This window comes from Thermothielavioides terrestris, chromosome 1 (genome assembly GCF_000226115.1).
Source record: "Thermothielavioides terrestris NRRL 8126 chromosome 1, complete sequence".
Classification (NCBI taxonomy): Eukaryota; Fungi; Ascomycota; class Sordariomycetes; order Sordariales; family Chaetomiaceae; genus Thermothielavioides; species Thermothielavioides terrestris.
The window spans coordinates 8,115,671-8,135,278 of NC_016457.1; the positions used below are offsets into that span (position 1 = coordinate 8,115,671).

The window sequence follows — 19,608 nt, forward strand, 5'->3', positions numbered from 1 at the left end:
GGAGAGAAGAACTGGGTCTAGAATGACGCGTCCCCAAGAAGCTGATGTGTCTCTGAAACGCCTCTCCTAACAGACGATTAGTTATACATATACAAAAGCTCATCGATCCCCCCTGTTGAGCATTTCCAGCTGCAGCAACTGCCGCAACCGCTAGCATGGATTCCCGCAGCAAAAATAGCTTTCTGCAAGGGCTAGCGCCAAGGATCACGCCAGGGGCGCTGCCCATTGGGTGGGAACAGATCCGACTTGAAACCTCGCTCTCGACTCTGTCACGGAGGAGCAAGTAGGTGACGAAGTCTCCCTCTGTCAGTCATATGATGATGCCTCGCTCGTGGGGCTGCGTTGCATCACCGTATCAAGAACACACCAGGTTTCTTGCTTGGTTTCAAGTCAGCGTAATCCGCAGACTCGTCGACGGCCGGATCAGCTCGGGGAGAGAGTGTGTGTGGGTGTGTGTGTGTGTGCGTGAGTGAGTGAGAGAAAGAGAAAGAGTAATGAAAAACAAGGAGACGGGAAAATTACAATCCAAACATCTAGCCATCCTCCTGCTCGCAGAAACAGTGTGCCAGAGTAGGCCTCATCGACCTCCGCAAAATCCCGCCGCCGCCGGCCAAGCAGCTCAGTGAAGCAACAGCTGCTCGAACCGGAACCCGGGCCTGTTCAGCGCCTCGCCCTCCATGAAGCCGTGGACATAGCAGCTGCGGACCAGCTGGTAGCTGCCCGGGAACAGGCGGCTCTTCCGCAGCAGCAAGGGGTCCCGGCAGCCTTGGACGATCCAGATCTCGTCCGCGGGCTCGAAGCAGGACGGCAGACTCGCGAAGTAGCCCTTGCGGGTCCGAGCCGGCTGCAACCGTTGCGATACGGCCGAGTACTCAACGTTGGTGACGTAGCCGAGGTAGCTTTTTTTCGCGGTCTCGAAGTCGACCCCGAGGTGCCGGACCGCGCGCCTGAGAGCCCAGAGCACTGCCTGCTCGTTGTTGCGCGCGACCGACACCCATGAGAGGATATGGAACCCCGGCGTGAGCGGGGTGTAGTCCTTTTCGCCGTTGAGCCGGTTGCCCGAGATGAGGGTTGCACACAGCGCCGTGGTGAGGGGCTCGCCTTTGGCGTAGAGCAACGCGGAGCCGTCGCCGATGAGAGTCTTGAGTGCCAATGGCAAGTACTCCTTCATGGCGCCGAAGATGCCGCTGTCCGTGGACTCCATGCTGAGGAACCGGGCGGCGAGCGGCGCCGTGTCGACGACGTCGAGCCGGTAACCCCGTAGCATAATGAAGCAGGCGCCACCGGCTGAGTGAGCATCGAGCTCAGGCGCCAGCGCAACGCGAAACGGGCCGGGCCCGCCGGCCTGCTCGCCCATGTGGGTGGTAGTCTGGTCCATCATCACGATGGGTTTTCGCGAACCGCGGAAGTCTTGAATCCACGAGGGGATGCGAGGATCTTGCTGCTGCCACAGCCCGGCCCTGGCCAGCATTTCCTCGCCGTAGGGGTTCTGTATCAGAAACCTGCCTACCTGGATGATGGTGCTCTCGGTCGAGGACGCGTAATTGAGCTGCAGCCGTGGCCGGTGGCCATCCTCGCCCGTGCCGACGTCATCGACGACGCTTAGTAGCGCGAAGTACCGGTCCTTCTCAATGCTGACCTCGGAGATGCGGAAGTAATGCAACACGTCGACCAGGCGAGCTTCCTGGAACTTCCGCCACTGGTAGGCGGAGCTCTGCGTGCGCGCGAGGAATGCCCGGCCTTCTGCCGTCCTGCGCAGGACGCGCACCTGCCGCAGCACGCCCATGAACAAGTACGCATAGCGGCCCCGCACGCTGGCGCTGCTGTTGGCTAGCGGGGGCAGCTCCCCGCTGATGAAGCGGTAGATGCCCGCGAGAATGTTCTGCCACTTGTAGCGCTTGGTGCCGCAGATGACCGCTACCTCTCTCGCCAAGGCAAACTCCTGGATCACCCACGTGCGCGAGAACCACGGTCGCGTGAACAGGTGAGACACGGAGCGCCACCGAGGGTCATCGTCGGGAGGGAGTTCGCCAGGGCTCAGGCCGTTCTTGAGGCCCGGCAGGCTGAAGCGGCCATAGAACTCGGCTGCGAGGCTCGCCCAGCGGTAAGCCGTCAGCAACCGGCCAACGATGGCGTGCATCCATGGATACCCGGCGGGGTTCCCCGCCGTGGAGGATGAGAATGCTTCATCACCCTCATCACCCGGCTTCTCGGGAAGTACTACGCCGACCCACTTCGCAAAGTCTTCGGGCGGTAGTACGGCGCCGTGGATCTCAGCCAGGACGCCAGACCATACGTGCTTCTTCCAGAAGCGATCCAGCAGCTCCAATGCCAGCGAGCTGTCGAGGGTTTCCTCGCCGATGTCGACGTTAACAGTTGCGGCAACGGTGTAGATCCTGGCCATGAGCGCGATCTGGCGGCCCTTTTCATCCTTGTCATCCTGGTTGATGCAAATTGCGTCCGTCCACAGCCGTCGTCGCTCTGTCGGCAGCCGTAGCCGCTGCAGGAGCGAGGCGAGTGCTCGGGTGATGGGCAGGGGCGCCCCGTCAATGTAGATGACCTTCGGCTTGAGGTCACTGCCCCAGCAGTAGGACAGCGCTTCGAAGTACGACTCCGCAGATGCAATATCGACCGATTCGATCTCGGCTTCGAGTCGCATGCGGCCTGTTCCCGGGAGGAGGTGGAGGACCCGAATCTCGCCGTCCTTCAGGGGCTTGTAGGTGTACTCGGTCTCCCCGCGCCCAGAAACGCGCTGGAGGAACAGCCGTAGCGCCATGATGAGTGAATGCAGCTGACGTCTGACTTGAACATACAATCGCTCTGGTAGTCAGAACACAAACGAGACTTCGCGCCTGGTAGGGAACAGTATTTTCTCAGCCCGCCCTCGCCGGCAAAACCGTACAGGGTAAGCCGTCGAGTGCGGCTGAGCCAGCTAGAGGCTTGGCCTGAGGCCCGACTGGGCTGCCGTCGCGAGCCATCTGCGCCTTTGCGAGATAATTGCGAAGCTTAGTAAACGCTGGGTTGCGGGAGGAAAGGGAGGTGTGAGGGGTGAGGCCAGACGCTGAGCAAGGTGTCGCGGCGTAAGAACACACCGGACAGAGTTGATACGTTGATGAGAGCGAACCAAAGAGGAAGAAGATTGCAGGTTGTGTTTGGCCCCGAGGCCAAGAAAACCAAGCACAGACTAAACTTATTCGTCCGCTCCCGGGGCAGCACCTGCTCAAACAGACCACCAAAACCCAGGCAGCGGCTGTTGCCCTGTCAGACCAGCGCCGCGGGGTTGGGAAGGTGGCAGCGGCAGGGAGTGAGGACGGCATCGTGGGCATCCATATACAGCAGTACGGTATACAGCAGTACAAAACTACAGCAGCACGCAAGAAGCACACCGGCACACTCGACGACAGCATCGGACACCTACCTACTTACGATCACATCAAAAGACAGGTTGGGACAAGTTGGCAATCTCGCCGGTTATTAATCTACCTAAACAGCTTAACCCCTAATACTTCCCACGCAGTTTCTCCCGCCTGCTATCGCCGAACCGTGAACGTCCTCCGCATCGCCTCGCCTCACATCACATACACATGCTGCACAGTAAAATCCCATTCTGCTAAACCACCAAGCTTCCGCTTTCCCGCGAAAATTACCCTGTAACCGTACAAGCAATCCCTTCCCCGTCAAGCAATCCCTTCCGTGAAGCACTCAGGCATTCTCACAGCCAAAGACCCATTCCCCCCAAACCCTCTTCCACAAGGAAGAAACCCCCTCCAGCTGGCTAGCTTACGCAATGCTCTCCAGCGCCTGAGTGCGCATGTACTTGCCCCTCACGTCCTGCGGCAGCAGCTGGAACAGTCGCGGGTCGCCGCCCCTGCACCGGATCAGCTCCTCCGCCATGTCCGCGATGGCCGCCTCCTGCCGTATGTCCCCGTGCGTCTGCCCGCGCAGCGCCACCAGCCCGTCCAACAGCTGGCTGTCAAACCTGTCCGGCCCGTCGTGCCTGCTCTGCTGGAGCCGCGCCATCGGGTAGAGCAGGTACACGGCCGCGCCGCGGTCCCAGCAGCCCTGTTGCAGCTTGCCCTTAACCTTGAACAGGAGCTGCGCGAAGCGGAAGAGGCGGTGGTAGTCGCGCGCGATGACCAGGTCCGGGCCGACGCGCTGGACGAAGGCCTGGTGGGCCTCCGCGTAGTTCTGCGCCCAGACGAGCGCGAGAAACTCCTGCTGCGAGTCGCCGCGCGAGCGGAAGTCGAGCGCCTTGGCCTCCCAGATCCACGTCTCGGGCACGCCGAACTTGCGCAGAGCCGAGAACGCGCTGGCCGGGTTGCGGGGGGAGCCGATGCGGTGAGCGTGGCGTCCCAGGTGATCACGAACGGCCGCTTCGCGCGAGGCCCCGTCAGACAGCTGAAGCAAGACGAAAGTGGCCGGCACCCAGTGAGATTGAGCCGTGAGCGCCGCGGCGAAGGAAAGAGAGGCCATGTCGAGCTTCTCCGTCGCCTGCTCCCCGAATGAGACTTTGCCGGTAGCAAATATGGCCTTCGTCATGAGCCACCCGAGGCGCGTGTCCGACCAGTCAAACTCCTGATTGGCATATGCCTTGAGCAGCGACCACAGAGCGCTGTCGGGCTCCGGCTCCCTGTCCTGGTCGATGTCGGCCTGGAACGAGCGGACGGCCTCGGCAACGTTGGGCGTTGTCCTGGCGGTATAGAAGAGACGAAGGCCAAACGACCGCTTCCAGTCCAGACCGAAGCGCTGAGAAATCGTAAACGAAGCCACCCGGTTCTCGATAGGAACTCCTTTGACGCCAGCACACACCCCAGCATTGCCAGCCAGAAGCTCGTAGATGGCTCGAATGGGCTCCGAGAACTCGGCCAGAGCATTCGATTCGCGCCAGTCCTTCAGCTGAGCCTTGATATCGTGGCTCACCATGCCGATGTTGGAGACGAGCGTGGCCAGTCGAAAGTTCCCGGCAGCGAGGAGGTGCGCGCAGGCGTCAGCCACTCGGTTGCCAGCCAGGCAGAGGATCGCCTTCTCCTCGAGGCCGGACTCCTGGGCAAGAGCGTCGTCGGTGGCCGCGGACACCAACTGTTTCCAAAAGCCAGACAGGCCGTATCCATTGTCCTCAAAAAGGAGAGCCGCAAGCTCCCAGGTCGAGTCGCCGTGGGCCAGCTCTCGAAACTCGGGCCCGGCGACCGCGCGGGCACCTTCCTTGCTGGAATTCTTCTCGATATACTCCTGAAGCCGAGAAAGAGCTTCAGGCGATGCTACCGACTCCTCGGCAGCGGGTATGGTCGCGTTGACCGGCTGCAGGCTGGGTTCGCCATGGTGTGTCGTGACCAGCAGTTCATTGGGTCCCCAGGTGGGCCGCGGAACCGACGGGCCTTCTTCTGCATCAACCTTGGGACGCTGCTGATAAGGCCACTAGAGCGAGAAACAATCTTAGTTTGTTGTTCACAATACGTAGGTACAGAAGCCACAGAAAAAAGCAAAGAACAAGGCAAGGCTAGGCGGAAGGAGTCAAGCTCAGAGGCTAGGAGGCAAGCGGGACACCAACCTTCACGAAACCCGTGGCTGGTGACTCCTGTACCGGCTGAGTCGAGCCCTTTGCTTGCTCGAAAAGCGACTTCATCAAGTCGATGCTCGTGGCAAATCCCGTCCCGTCAGGTGCAGATGTCATATTCTTCTGCGGAGCCGGGCTGCCCCGATCCTTCATATCCCATACTTCCCCAGACTCGTTCAGCGCGCGCAGCGTCGCCCGATCCACCGTCCTCGGCGCCCGTACGCTCGCCTGCAGGATTTGCGTCCAGTCATCACCTCCAGCGACCTCGATTCTGGTCGGCGCCGTCGACTTCTTCAAGGCCCGCATGCGCGCCCTCAGGATGCCAGCAGGAACCTGGCTGTCGTCATCGGGATGACGAGAGAGCCAGAGCTCGTCCTGATCCTCGACAGATCCCTGCTGAGACGACCGCTCAAAGGTTTCGAGCTGGTATTCATCGCGTCCGTCAGCCATGCTTTCGTCTTCGGGCCATTCCCGTGACTGCAAGGGGGCATCAGCCTCCTGGGGTTCAGGAGACAGCGTACCCTGGCGTTGAGCAGCATCAGAAACCTCCTCATTGTCGGACAGCGCGGCATCGTCGAAGGCTCCGGGGACAGCACGACGGGAGCGCTTGAACTCGAAGGTGTCGTCGGGGTCGGAAGGGGAGGTGGAGTCCTTAACAATTGACGGGCTCGACACAGGGCGGCCGGTGGGAATCGCCTCGACATCAGTCTCATCATCGTCCTCGTCCTCGTCTCCTAGGCCATAGGTTGTGAAATGTTCGACCGAGAAGGTCCAAACTCCAGTCTCTTTGTCGTAGCTCTCAAAGGTCGTGTCTGGGATAGAAGTCTTGAGCCTCTCGATGTGGCGCTCAAGGCGGCGCCCAGAGGCCGCGGGACCGCCGCGAGGGTACGAATGTTCCAACGAGATGACGGCTGGAACGTTCAATCCCTTGCCGACAGGCGGCTTCTTCGCAGCGATCGGGTACACAGTCGCCGAGCGGGGCTCCAGGACAACGATACCATCAAGCACTTCGTCGAGGTTTATGTTGCTAAGGTCAACAGGAACCTTGAAAGTGACGCTCCCGACGTTTTCGCGACCGACAGTGAAGTCGGAAACTCGCTGGCGCTGCATCCGGTTCATGGCACGGATCTCTTCCGCGGTCGGCGACATCCAATAGGCGCCGGGCTCAATCGTCGACGCCTGCTTCTTCTCGGTGCGCACAGCAGCAGGTGACTCCTCTTCATGAACGACGGGCAGTTCTTGACCCTTGATTTGCTCCATCTCTGGGGTTGCGGCGGCCGGGGACGACGACTTGGCGCCATTAACGCCGTTGGTGCTTGGACGGCCGCTCGGCTTGAGATATCCCAAGTCGTCAGTGTTGGCCGTGTCTTCGGGGGCGGATGGGCGGCTATCCGGAGTCGCCTCGGCGGTGCTGGTGTCGAAGCTGACACGCTTCGTCAGCTTCCGCGAGCCATTGGCATCTTCCAAAGCCTGTGGTTTCTCCTTGTTCGGAGAAGTAAACAGGTCGCTGCGCATTTCCTTATTGATAATCAGCTTCTTGTGGCTGCCGGCGCCCCCCAGAAGGCGCATGCTCGAGTTGGCAGAGAAAGCACCGGGCTGAAGGATGCTATCCTCCACGTTGAAGCTGCGCCGCAGGTTACTGGCAGAAATGCTCTTGCTCAGACCGCGGTTGATGCTTCCGGCCAGGAGGCTTTGCCCAAACCCACCGGGCGTGCTCGACGCGCTGGATGGGCTCGCAGGAGAACCATAGGCGCTGTAAGAGAAGCCGAAACCCCTCTTTTGCGGGGTGATGAAGCGAGAGGCGTTCGCCGGGCTGAGCTTGTACATCGGCAAGATCGACCGGCTCTTAACCTTGGACTTGCCAGACAGAGGAGTCGCGAGCGGGCCGGGGTTTTGGATCTTGTCGTCTGGTAGGCCGGAAAACAATGTTTGGGCGCCGTATGCCGAAATGTCGTTGATACTCGTGTTGAAAGGTTGCTGCGGTGCCTGCTGGCCTTGCGACGCGCCAAGGAGAGAGTTGCCCAAGCCGCCTGTTTGAGGCTGCTGTTGGTTTGTGCTGGCACCGAACAGTCCACCGGTTTGCTGCTGAGCAGGCTGGGTGCCAAAAAGGCCGCCACCAGTGCTTGTCGAGGTGCCAAAGAGGGAAGGCTTGGCCTGTGCTGTCTGGCCTACGCCACCGAAGAGGGAGGAGCCCTGTGATGTCTGCTGGGTCTGAGTATTGGCTCCAAGGTTACCGAACAGGCCGCCACCAGTGGAACCGGTTTGAGTAGTTGTGCCACTACCAAACAGTCCTGTGCCAGTACCTGCTGGCTTGGAGCCGAACAAACCGCCCGTTGCAGGCTGGGTAGTCGTAGACGTCCCGAATCCGGTCGATGTCCCAGTGTTTGTGCCCCCAAACAGTCCACCGGTAGTCCCCGTATTTGCTGTTGTGCTGCCAAAGAGACCTCCAGGCTTCTGCTGTTGGGAACCAAACAAGCCACCTCCCGTCGACTGAGCTTGTGTCCCGAAACCCGTGCCAGTACCGAAACCTGTGCCAGTTGACTGCTGCTGTTGATTTCCAAACAGGCCACCGCCAGTGTTGGTGGTCTGAGTGGTGTTTCCGAATAAACCTCCGCCCGTGGTCCCGGTGTTTGTGGTGGTGCCGAAGGCGGGCGTCGTTGATGTGGTGCCGAAGCCACCGGTACTCGTGCCGGTGTTGCCGAAGCTGAATGCAGAAGGCTTGGATGTAGCCGTGTTCGCGGATCCGAACAGACCACCTCCTGTGTTGGCCGTATTCGATCCGAAGGCGCTGGTGGCTCCCGTGTTGGTAGACCCAAAACCGCCTGAGGTGCCGAAGAGACCGCCTGTCTGGGCCGGCTGGGAGGTAGCTGTGCTCCCAAAGATCCCTCCAGTTGCGGGCTTGGAGCCGAAAAGGCCACCGCCACCGGAGCCAAATCCTCCTGTGCCGGTCGTGGTGTTTGTCCCAAAGCCACCCGTGGTCGACCCGAACAATCCTGTCCCAGTATTGGAGCCGAACCCAGTGCTCGTGGAAGTACCAAAGCCACCAGTTCCAAAACCGGAGCTCCCAAAACCGCCAGTGCCGCCGGGGCTCCCAGTCTTGCGACCCTGGTTATAGTCTGCCAGCCGCAGTTCGTCGCTCGACCATTTCTTATAAGCGTCCATAAACAGAATGTTCTGGAACGCGTTGCTTTGTGAGGGGTTGTTCACTTCCTTCTCCACGGTAGCGGTGAAAGGAACGATAGCAGTGCCGGGCGGATCGCCGACGTTGGTCCCAATGCCAGGGTTGTTCGTGGCACCAAAGCCTGTCGTGCCGGTCGTTGTGCCGCTGCCAAAGAGGCCGCCGCCAGTGCCGCTGCCAAAAGTCGACGTCCCGGTGCCGAAGCCAGTCGTAGCAGGCTTCGTGTTACCGAAGAGCGACGTGCCGCCGCCGAAGGGGGTGCTCGTGGTGTTGGTGCTGCCGAAACCGCCGCTACCGAATCCACTGCCTGCTGTCGCGGTTGTAGATCCCCCCCCAAACAGCCCCGTGCCGGAGCTGGTGGTGGCCGGTGTGCCAAAGGCTGGTTTGGCCCCGAAGCCACCAGAACCAAACCCACCGGTGGTGTTTGAGCCGAACCCGCCTCCGCCGCCAAAGAGGCCGCCGGAGGTGCCCGTGTTGGCTCCCGAGCCAAAGGCCGTAGTTCCAGATGAACCAAATCCTGCTAGAGTTAGTCGGCGTTGTCGACGAGAATGGCAGCGAAAACGCGTGTGCGACGGCCAAGGAAAACAGCGAAGCCCGGGGGCGAATTGAGTTCGAACGTACCTGTGTTGGTGGTGTTGCTGCCAAATCCGCCAAATGTATTCGAGGTACTGCTCTGGCCGAAGCCACCGCTTCCGAATCCGAACGACGACATGATGGGCGACGTTGCGAATGGTGGTCGATGGGTGGCGGATGCTGCGAGATCAATGTTGTGGAAAAAGAAAAGAGCGCGAGGCACCCGCGCCCGACGCGAAGAAAGTCGGTGTCGCAAAACCTTTCCGAAGAAGACGTTAAACAAGGAAAACAAAATCGGGATTAGAAGACCTGATCAATACAAGGCCGCGCAACTGGTGCCTGCGCTGGACTGCAGGTGGCACCGCGTTCTTTCCCCTTCTTGTTCAGAAAAGCCGAGGGCGCGATGGAGGCGAAGTTTGGCAGCTCGCGCAAGTTGGCTTGGCTGGAGCTTGCCCAACCGTCGGGCGTGGAGCTTCTCAGCCAATGAGACAGCGTTGCAGATGTTGGACCGTGCGCCCTGTGTAGGCGGCGAGAGAAAAGCTGTGGCCGGTGAGCTCGACTGCACGGACCAAGTCGCGCGAGCCGTTCCCAGAGAAATGGCAAAGAGCATTCCCAGCACGCTTCTGCATCGCCCAGCTCCCACTCGCTGGCAGATTATTTATCAGCGACAGTCTGCCACTGAGTCGAAGAAGATGACATATTGCGAGGGACTCTGCCCCAAGCTGAGCCAGTCACGTGGTCGATCGGTTGTTGCTTGCGTTTCGATTCAGCTGTCTCATTGGCCTTGTCCTGTGCAGGTACGCCAAGCTGACTAATTCCACGGTCTGCCTTGCGGCATCCATGGTGTCGTCGTTGTTGTTGTTGTTGTTAGCGCTTAACGTCCTGGCAGGCCACTTGTGGCCTGCAAATGCCTGTGGCATGTGTGGACGTGCTAAGCTAGGACCTACGTACAAAAAGTACTGCCTATACAGCAACAGCAACTCGAGTGTCATTCGACAACTTTGACAACGCTCTCACTGCCTTGCCTATTACCCCCCCCCCCCCCCCCCGCTTCTCTTAACGGGGGCCCGCAACGCGTATTCAACCAAAACGCCCTCCTAACCTTTGCCCGGATTCCCGTACCCCTCCTCCCCTGACCTCTTGGTTGTCCTACGCCTCGGCGCTTCGGAGCCTCCGGAGGATCGAATCGAAAGAGAGGCATCGGCCGGAAAACTACCCTCCCTCCGCGAAAGGGCTAAAAACCGGCCAAGGCTCTGGTCTCTGCTTTTGGCCGACCGGTGGTTGAGTTCGGTAGGTGGCCAGTCGCCTAGGCTCTACGGGAGCCGGCCGTAAGCAGCGCGCGCAGGCAGTACCTTGGCCCTTCCCCTGGGCAGTAGAGTTGAACTACCGCCCGCCAAGATACTGTGCGCGCGATGGTCGTGATGGCCTAGTCGTCGAAGTCGTTCGAGTCGTTGGTCGTCGGTGCCCGTGTCAAAAGATGTGCGTTTCCAGTACTCCTAATAGGGTTGGTGGCCAGAGGCCACCTTTTCCTTGGCTATCCGGGTGGCGAGGCCGGACCCACTGTTAGCCCCGATAACAATGGGTGCCAAGAAAAATTTTTTCGAGGGGAAGGTGGCATCCATGGTGTCAGGAAGGCACAGCACACAAAACTTGCATGGGGCAGTGACCACCTTGCCGTACATTTCTGTCATGAGGTTGTGTTTCAACGCGTTACCGACTTGCAACTTCCAACCCACCATCCATCCACCGTTCCTCGTTGCTCCATGGCCCAACAAACCACCCACCCGCCGTGAAGATGGCGAGCAATCGATCTTTTTACCGAGACGTGTTTGTCTGGGATCTATCCCATGACAATGAAGACCGCGTTCCGTTGGGTGGTTTAACCGCCACACCCGGCATGACGAACACGGATTTTCATCAAATGCTCGAAATCTTACTCATTACCTCGGGTGATTGCATTGTCCAGGACGGATCTGGAACCGAAGTCCCACGAGACGACAAGCCTCTTCCCCCTGGAGATTATTTCATCGTTGCTGACAAGGTTGAGGTAAAGTTCCTACCTGCTATTCAGTCTTCTCTAAACGATGAGACAATTCCAACAACGTCATAGGTCAACAACGAGGCTGTCTATACTCGAGCGTGCTCTATCTCTGGAGGCGAACGAGTAAAGTCGTTTCGAGAGCAAGTCCAAGCTCGTGATGGCGGCTGCGTTGTTTCGAAGGAAAGAAATCCCACATCTGCGATCGGGTTGTGGCGGGGATTTGAAGCCGCACACATCTTCCCATTGGCATTCGAATCGCAATGGGTGCAGTTGAACTATGGCCGTTGGATCACGATTGATCCGCCTCAAGGGGGCAAGATCAACTCTGTGCAAAATGGCATCCTGCTTAGGACTGATCTGCATCAACTCTTTGATGATTATGAGTTCTCTATTAACCCTGATGTAAGTACCTCTAATCTAGTTTGTATGCTATATGCTAACTAGCTTGGTATACTTTAGAATGGGTACAAGATTATCTTCTTCTTCCCTGGAAGAGAGCATTTGGCTGGGCAACGCCTTGACAGTCGCCTGCTGAACGACCCTCGTCGCCCGCCCGACGCGCTCTTCCGCTGGCACTTCCGCCAGGCGGTCCTTACGAACATGAGAGGGATAGGAGAACCTCTTCATGAGCACGATTTCCCGCCCGGTTCAGATATCATGGGACAGATCCAGGCCGGGCCCAAGGCTGCTGAGCGGATGGAGTTCGAGCTCTTTGACCGGCTGGCTCACCACGTGGAGATTGTGTAGGGGCAAGGGAAGCGGGAGGGGGGAGAGGATGGGCGATGACATTGCCAATAGCGATAGGACATGGTTCAGAAAACACACAAAAAGCGAAGTTAAACCGCATTCGCAATGGTCAGTTGGTGCTTCGGGGTCCTTACTTTCTGGCAAATTTCAGTCATGCGCGCCAGAGAAACAAAACAGTAAACCTTGAACGAGTAAGTGATAAAGCGTAGCGATGAGAAAAGAAAGCCCTAGGTACGTCCGTCCGTGCACCATCATCACCTTGCACAAAGGAAAAGAAGCATAAGAGAAAGTAGGAGAAGAACCGTACAGCCTCCCGATCAATGAGCCTCCCTTTCCCACAGGTCTACTTGTGCTTGTCGCCCTGCCAGCACCGTCCTCCAGCTGAACTGACCGCATTCAACCCAGCCAGGCTTACTTACTCCCTCTCTCGCAGTCTCCCCTCCCACTTCCCCTCGTACAGCCTCCACCCCGCCAGTCCTTTTTTTTGGCCTTCTTCAGAACTGAATCAAATCTCCCTGCTGCCCACCCTGCTGCTGCCCCTGACCCGTGCTCGCCGCAAACGGATTATTGCTCGCACCACCACCCATACCCATACCCATGCCCATGCCCATCCCGGCAGGCCCCGTAGCAGCCGGAATCTGATGCTGCTGCTGCTGTTGTTGTGGCTGGCCGTAAGAAACGGTGGGCATACCTGTGAACTGTTGCCGCAGGAAGGGGTTGTTCCCCGTCGCGTCGGCCGTGAGCCTACCCAGGCCGGAGCCGGCGCTGTTCACGAACACGCCCGGGGCAGTGTGCTGCGCGGGGATGCGCAGGTTGCCCGTGTTGCCGAACGTGTCCATGCCGTCGCCGCTGGCTAGGAGCGCATTGAGCTTTGCCTCGTGCTCGCTCAGTTGCTTTTGTGGTTGTTGCTGCTGCTGCGGTTGCTGCTGAGGCGACTGGAATTGGGGCTGCTGCATGGTACTGAAGGGGGAGGAGGATGGTTGGAGGTGGGTGGTCTGGAAGGTCGAGAGGGTCTTTTGCTCGGGGAGGCTGCTGAGCGTCGTCATCGGCTGGGCTTTATATCCGGACTGCGGCCGCTGGGCGAAAGGGTTGTTAGAGCCGGTTGGTGTCGGCTTGAGAGACTGCAGGCTGTTGCTGCTGGCCCAAGGGTTGTTGCTGCCTGGTTGCGGGCCGGGTTCTTGGATCTGTGGCTGGAGGAATTGCTGCTGCTGTTGCTCCTGCTGCTGCTGCTGCATGTACGGGTTGAAGCCCGTCGGCTGGGGTTGGAACGGTTGCTGCGCCAGCTGCGGCTGCTGCTGCTGTCCATATGGGTCAAAGACTACCTGCTGCTGCCCAAATCCGTTCGCGTAGCCATTCGGGTACCCTGTCGCCTGCGTCTGGAACCCCGTGTACGCGTTGTTCATGTAGCCTGTGGGCTGGACCTGCATCTGGGTCTGGTCGATTGGGTTCGCGAAGAAATCGACAGCGCTTCCTTGCTGATAACCCTGATTGAACCCAGTGAACTGCGGTTGGCTCGTCTGCGTTGGAGTGTCGTCAAACAGGGAAGACGCATTGCTCTCCTCCAGCTCCCGCCGGCGCCGCTCCTCCTCCTCCTTGCTGAGCTTGATGGCCTTTGCGAGGTCGTCGTCCTCTTCCGCAGCAGCTCGGCTCTCGCGCTTTCTCCTGTCTTCCTCCTCTTGGTACTTGCTGGCCTCAATGGCCAACCTGTACTCGGCATCTTCGTCGTCGCTGTCGCGCCGATTCCGCTGTCGGTGGCTTTCCGGGCGGTGGCTGTGTTGAGGGGCGTATTCTTCCAGACCGTTGATACGGGACTTCCAGGACCTCCTGTCGCTCCGCTCCGCCCGCAGTCTTTCCTCGTCCAGGATCAGGGAGGTCAACTCCTTGGCAGCAACACGAACTAAACAGACACATTAGCTTGCCGCCCCAGCACCCCCACCAACGTCGGAATATGCGCACCGTTCTGACCAACATCCCTGCCTTCCTCATCAATGTATTGGAATTCGCGCAGCGTCTTGATGACGAATAAGTTCTGCTTGGCCCAGGTGACGACCAGCTCCGATCCCTCGTGCAAGCAGTAGTCCATAACCTTCAGCGCCTTGAGGACGTGTCGCCAGTTCTTGCCCTTGTCGTTGAGCCGCTTGTCGAGCATATCCATGATCTCGTAGAACTCGGTCGACCTGCGGACGGTAGACATCAGCAACTGACCGATCGACTGACCGACCGGACTGCAACAGCGCAGCCATCGGGCAATGGCCGCCGTTTTGCCGCTTAACTTACGAGTTGAATGTCAACTGAGCGATCTCGCTCATCTGCGTCCCTGTTGGGCCCCATGGGTCGTTACTCGTCGCTGGATCCCAGTGGCGTCAGTAAAGCAAAATCCTCTCCAGCAGCGCAGCACCCCGCGCGTCATGGCGAAGCCGTCCCCCTCGAGCAGACCCACCTTCTCGCACTTTGATCTGGACGCTGGAGTAGCCCTTTGTGACATTTTTGACGCTCCGAATGACTTTCGACATCTTGGCGACGGCGGCGGGTTGATGTATCGGAGGGAATCCGGCGATGCGTTGGGTCGTGCCGAGGAGAAGAAGACACCGGTATAATGTCGCAAGATGAGGTGTTGCGAGTCGGCGGGCGGGCCGCGCGGCGGTGCCGCTGGAGCTTGCTTAGCACTTTCAAGGAAGGCCCGCGCACCAATGAGTTCCCGCTGTTGGTCAAAGACCAGCGCGTGGCCGGCGAGACGCCGGAGAGGGGGGCTTGGGGATGGCGCGGTACGGCTCTTTTCAAAAGACGGCTGGCCACTGATAAACTCGGCTCAGGAGAAGGCACATCGGCAAACACAGCATGCGGATGCAAAAGCAGAAAGGCGGCTGGAGTGTGAGCAGCAGGAAGTTCAGTTGGCCGTTGTACAGAGGAGCGGGAGGAGCGGGAACCTCCAAGCAGGTTATTTTCTGGATTGACACCGTGCAATTTACGGTAACGATCGGAAAGGATAATTACCATACCCATAGCGAACGTTTCTTGCAATGACAACACTCGAGTTTTGCGCCGTTGGCTTGCCGCGGAAGCGGTATATATAGGTACCTTATTTTCTTCCCTTCCCTCCTTTTCCTTTCTGTGCTTCTCCTTTTTTCCCCTTTCTTGTGTAAGGTATGAAGGCCATGCGCCTAAACCCTCTGCTCGGCGTCCACTGTCGGAAAACTTTTAGTGTCATCAGAGCGCCAAGCCTATGGCCTTGAGAGACCCTGGTGCATTCGGAGTACCGGCGATCACAACAGGCAGCGATGTGCCAGGACAACAAACAGCATAGAAAATGGAACACCAATTGCTTGTTGCATCGATGCTCTACACAGTCCATACATAAGGTAATACAGGACAGTCCCACCAAAATAAACCATCAAGCTCCAGAGCACCGGGCAACGCCCTCTAGTGTAAACCGCTCTCGCAAGCCGCCCATCCGGGAGTATACCGCACTCATACACCGAGAACCCTGCTCCAAGTGAAAGAAACGAGGATAGGTATGAGTAAGAAGAAAGTGATAAGCGCGATGAAACAAAGCCCAGGATATTCCCCCAGCAAAAGCCAACGCCCCGAAACCAACAACGCCATAAGTGCCCCAAGCGCCCCCTCCGGCTTCTCATGCCTCGCCACCAGCATCCTTCATCACTACGTCCGTATTCCCCGTCCCCTGCACCGTCGGGGACTGCACCTGCACCGTATCTTTGACGTCCGCGCCCTCCTTCTTCCGCGCCGCCGCCAGCGCCGCCAGCCTCGCGCGCTCCGCGATCCAGGCCGGCGGGAGCCCCGGCCCGCTGTCGGCGTTGCCGTAGTCGCTCTTCTTGGTGCCCTTGGGCCAGCGCCCCGGCCCGCGGCCCGTCCCTCCCGGCTTGCGCTTGCTGCTGCTGCTCGTGCCGGTCCTCGGCCGGGAAGCGGCGGAGCGGCGGCCGCCGGCGGACCGCCGGGGCCGCGGTCGCGGGGTGCTGCTGGCGGGCCGGACGACCGGCGGCCGCGGGATAAGGGCGCGCGAGCGGTCCGCGCGGCGCCCGTTGACCGGCGGCACCACCTCGAAGCGCGTGGGTGGGATGTCTTTGTACTGCTGCATCCAGTCCTCGGGCCGGGGCTTGACGGGCTCGGGCTCGGGCGCGGGCGCAGGCGCGGGCGCGGGCTCGGGCTCTTGGCGCTTCTGTTGTTCTGCAAGGTCGCCGTCGGTGAGGATGCCGTTGGGCTTGCTGTCGTCGTTGGCAACGCTACCTGCGCCGGCCGTCTTGCCTGGCTCCGTTGACTCCAGAACCGCAGGCTCGAGCGTGACCTTTGCTTCCTCGGCGGGAGTGTCTTCCTGACTCGGCGGCCCTGTCCCGTTGACCAGTGGTTCCTGAGAGGGGACAACCGGCTTCACCTCCTCCTCCTCTTCCCGCGGGGCAATCGCGTTCAACGCCGGGCCCAACTCGAAGTTCGTCGCGTTGCTTCTACCCATGACGTACGGCGTCCACGTCAAAGCCTTCGGATTGAGCTGCACGTACTTCTTGGCCTCCCACTTCGCCACATACTCTCGGCAGTAGTTAAGGTCAACCCGGAAGGCGTATAGCTGTGTTTGCGGGTCCCGGACCAAGCATCTCAACCCTTCCAATGCCGAAATCACGTCGTCCGGCGTCATGCCGGTGTCGTCCGAGATCTTTTTGATGCTGAGACCCGTCTTGCCGGACTTCTCTTCGGAGAAATGCTCTAGAAGGTAGCGGCACATCACGAGCCGCCAGTAGTTCCGATACGAAACCAATCCCATGTCCGAGAGTGGCTTCTCGGGGGACCCCGTCTTCTTCTCCACTCTGGTGAGAAGATAGGAGAAGTCGATCAACAGGTTGCCGTATCCCTTTCGCTGGTGAATTGGGAGGGTAAGAATACAAGAGACGTTGTTCTGACTGCTGGCGCGCTTCTCCTTCGAAAAGTAGCCGACAAAGTGGTAGCCCAGATCGTCGTATTCGCAGAGCACATAGAAGAGGAACGGCTCCACGTCGTAATAGAGAGTCTTGGATCCGAGGAAGAGCTTCGCCAGGAGGCACAGATTCTGGCAGTAAACTGGATTCTTGCGGCCGTCAACCTCAAAGACCGAGACCGAGCCGTGCCTGTAAATCTCGTCCCCGGGGGGATGCTTCGCCGGACACTTCAGTTTGTGGCGCCAAGCCACGTAGTCCGAGTTCATGTACTTGAGGCAGAACTCGCAGATATAAAGGACGCGATTCCGGCTATACTCCTCGGGGTAAGGAGCAGCATACCAGGTGTCGATCTCCCAGCCGCCAAACTCGATGCATTCAATTTGGCTGGCGGGGCCGGATGCCTTCCTCGACTTCTTGACGGGCACCTCCACTTCAGCCTGCATCTTGAGTAGCCGCTGCCTCCATTCCTCTTCGGCTTTCTGTTTGGCTTCGTCAAAGCGCCGGCGGTCTTCGTTTGCTGGCATCGTCTTGGAGGTGTCCGCCTCCGCTTCGGTGAGAATCCCGCCGTACGGCTTGCCTTTCAACTCGTCGGTTTCCTTATCATAGAACGAGTAGAAGGGTTGCGAATAGGCGCTGGGTGTGAATGGTGTCGTAATGGCCGCCATGGGCAAGGGGGCGGCACGGGTAGACTCGCTTCTTGACGTCCGCCTCCTGGACCTGCTAGACCGTTTTTTCGGCCCTCTGGGATTCCTGGATAGGATCTGCCGGAGCGCGGACGGGTTCACACGGAACCTAACAATAATGCTATTGCGAGTGCTCTTGACGATGGTTGCCGGCGAATTAGGGATCTTGATCCGTAGAGACCTGGAAACCGGCCGAGATGAGTCGTCCTGTCCGGTTGCTGCACCCTCGTTGCTATGTTCCTCGGAGGTATTCCTACGCCGCTTCCGGAGGGCCACACCGTGTTCATCTGAGACGACCGATGATGTTTTGCGCTTTCTAAGCACACGGGATCCATCCATCGGGTCCTCGTCAAGAACCAGCTGATTGAAGACGGAGTGAGAGTCGGGTTTGATGGTCCCTCGCTGAGAAGGAAGCAAATCTCGGGCGAGCTTGGGTGCGCTTGCCCGCCTGGTTGCGGGAGAGGCTGTCGCATCGGTTATTCCGTCCATCCTCACTTCATCGTTCACTTCTTCAGCGGCAGCAGAGTCCGATTCGTCTGCGCACTTTGGACATCTCCAGCTTTCGGGACCTGAAATCGGTTAGAAACAGACACGAACTTCCAGACACAGGACGCTCACCATCCCCTGCAGACAGAGCTTCGTTTTCCCGCGCGCATTGTTGGTGTGCTGCGTTGAGTCAGTCCTCCGAACAGGACACGGGGTTCAAGTGAAGCTGACCGTTGTCCCCGCACTTGATGCATGCCAGGAATACCTCGAACTCCTCGGCTGGGTCGTGTTCCTCGTCCTGTTTACAGAACATGCAGTGGCCCGCGGTGTTTCCAGATTCCTCATCCTCATCGGCATCGTCGTTCTCGGCAGCGTCCCACTCTGCCTCGTCCTCGGATTCAGCATCGCTACTACTCTCCAGGCTCGCAGAATCCACACTACTCTCATCGTCATCGTCCGTCTGTCCCGGTCGTATTTTGACAGCACCGACGCCTTCTTCATCGTCGCCGTCGCCGTCGTCGTCTCCGTCTCCGCGGCCGTTTGTCATGCTTGCCGATCTGCGCAGCGGTCGGTGGCTCCGGGGCACTTGTTCATCGTCTTCTTCTCCCTCGGCATCCTCCTCGAAGACATCGTCATCATCATCTTCTTCAGAGCCATCGCTGTGGCTCTCGTCGTCGTGTTCCTCGTCAAGCTCGGATTCATCCCTTTGCCGCTCGTCATATTCCATATCTTCATCCCCATCACCATCCATGGATCCCGCACCGACATTTATGTGGCTCTGGGGTGCGAAGGCACTGCCGTCACCCGTCTCCAAATCCCCGTCCAAGCCTTCTTGGGCAGGGTTCGCCTCCCGCTCGGACTGCAGGGCGCTTTGCTGCAGCTCCTCCTCCATGAGCTGAGCGTCCGCCATTTTCGTAATATTGTTTCCCAGCTCGACCTCTGCGTCTGAAGAATGCGAGAACACTTGCAACACGACGGTCGGCGGGTTCGGTCAAACGGCGCAGCAGGACGCGTCGCGCATAACAAGCGGATGCGGGCAAGAGGGCGGCGGGGCTCTCATGCCCGGCGCATAATGCTCGAGGACTCCTCTAGGCCTCCCAGAATCGGGGAAGTCGTGAATTGCGAAACGAAGTCCTCGGTGAGACGGGCAAGGACCAACAGCAGAGAGGGAGTGTAGTCGCGCCGGGACGCGAGACGCGTCAAATTAGGTCTGGTCAGGACGCGGGTCGGTAATTTTGGTAGGTATTTTCGTGAAGCGAAATCTCTGACACGTAAAACTGGCGAGTTTTTGTCGTCAGTTGCTGTTTTCGTTGCTCGAAACCTGCCCTCGAAGCCTCGGTCTCGGTCTCCCAGGACTCAGTCTGCGGTGTCGCTGTCTATGCGACTTTCCAAAGGGAGTTTGGTCGCTGGTGGGGCCAAGT

The 19,608-nt window shown here is 59.1% G+C and overlaps 5 protein-coding genes across 5 annotated transcripts; 1 reads left to right on the forward strand and 4 right to left on the reverse strand.

Annotated features, from left to right (window-relative positions):
• Positions 1-546: 546 nt before the first annotated feature.
• Positions 547-2,925, reverse strand: THITE_2110300 (uncharacterized protein). Its single transcript, XM_003650585.1, has one exon. It carries the CDS (start codon positions 2,774-2,776, stop codon positions 620-622), a length of 2,157 nt encoding a protein of 718 aa, XP_003650633.1. The 5' UTR covers positions 2,777-2,925; the 3' UTR covers positions 547-619.
• Positions 2,926-3,457: 532 nt separating this feature from the next.
• On the reverse strand, positions 3,458-10,927 carry THITE_2094470 (uncharacterized protein; the record flags this gene model as incomplete). The annotated part of the gene is made up of 4 exons (XM_003650586.1): positions 3,458-5,415; positions 5,549-9,249; positions 9,354-9,485; positions 10,867-10,927. 4 exons carry the CDS (start codon positions 10,925-10,927, stop codon positions 3,781-3,783), a joined length of 5,529 nt encoding a protein of 1,842 aa, XP_003650634.1. The 3' UTR covers positions 3,458-3,780.
• Positions 10,928-10,942: 15 nt separating this feature from the next.
• THITE_2110303 (uncharacterized protein) lies at positions 10,943-12,340 on the forward strand. Its single transcript, XM_003650587.1, has 3 exons — positions 10,943-11,352; positions 11,416-11,748; positions 11,806-12,340. Exons 1-3 carry the CDS (start codon positions 11,101-11,103, stop codon positions 12,091-12,093), a joined length of 873 nt encoding a protein of 290 aa, XP_003650635.1. The 5' UTR covers positions 10,943-11,100; the 3' UTR covers positions 12,094-12,340.
• Positions 12,341-12,433: 93 nt separating this feature from the next.
• On the reverse strand, positions 12,434-15,058 carry THITE_2110305 (uncharacterized protein). Its single transcript, XM_003650588.1, has 4 exons — positions 14,534-15,058; positions 14,371-14,440; positions 14,050-14,270; positions 12,434-13,990 (listed from the first exon to the last, which is right to left on the reverse strand). The coding sequence occupies exons 1-4, from the start codon at positions 14,604-14,606 to the stop codon at positions 12,588-12,590; spliced, it is 1,767 nt and encodes a 588-aa protein (XP_003650636.1). The 5' UTR covers positions 14,607-15,058; the 3' UTR covers positions 12,434-12,587.
• A 196-nt stretch (positions 15,059-15,254) lies between these two features.
• Positions 15,255-19,511, reverse strand: THITE_135612 (uncharacterized protein; the record flags this gene model as incomplete). The annotated part of the gene is made up of 3 exons (XM_003650589.1): positions 18,419-19,511; positions 15,780-18,270; positions 15,255-15,288 (listed from the first exon to the last, which is right to left on the reverse strand). The coding sequence occupies exons 1-3, from the start codon at positions 19,095-19,097 to the stop codon at positions 15,255-15,257; spliced, it is 3,204 nt and encodes a 1,067-aa protein (XP_003650637.1). The 5' UTR covers positions 19,098-19,511.
• Positions 19,512-19,608: the final 97 nt, after the last annotated feature.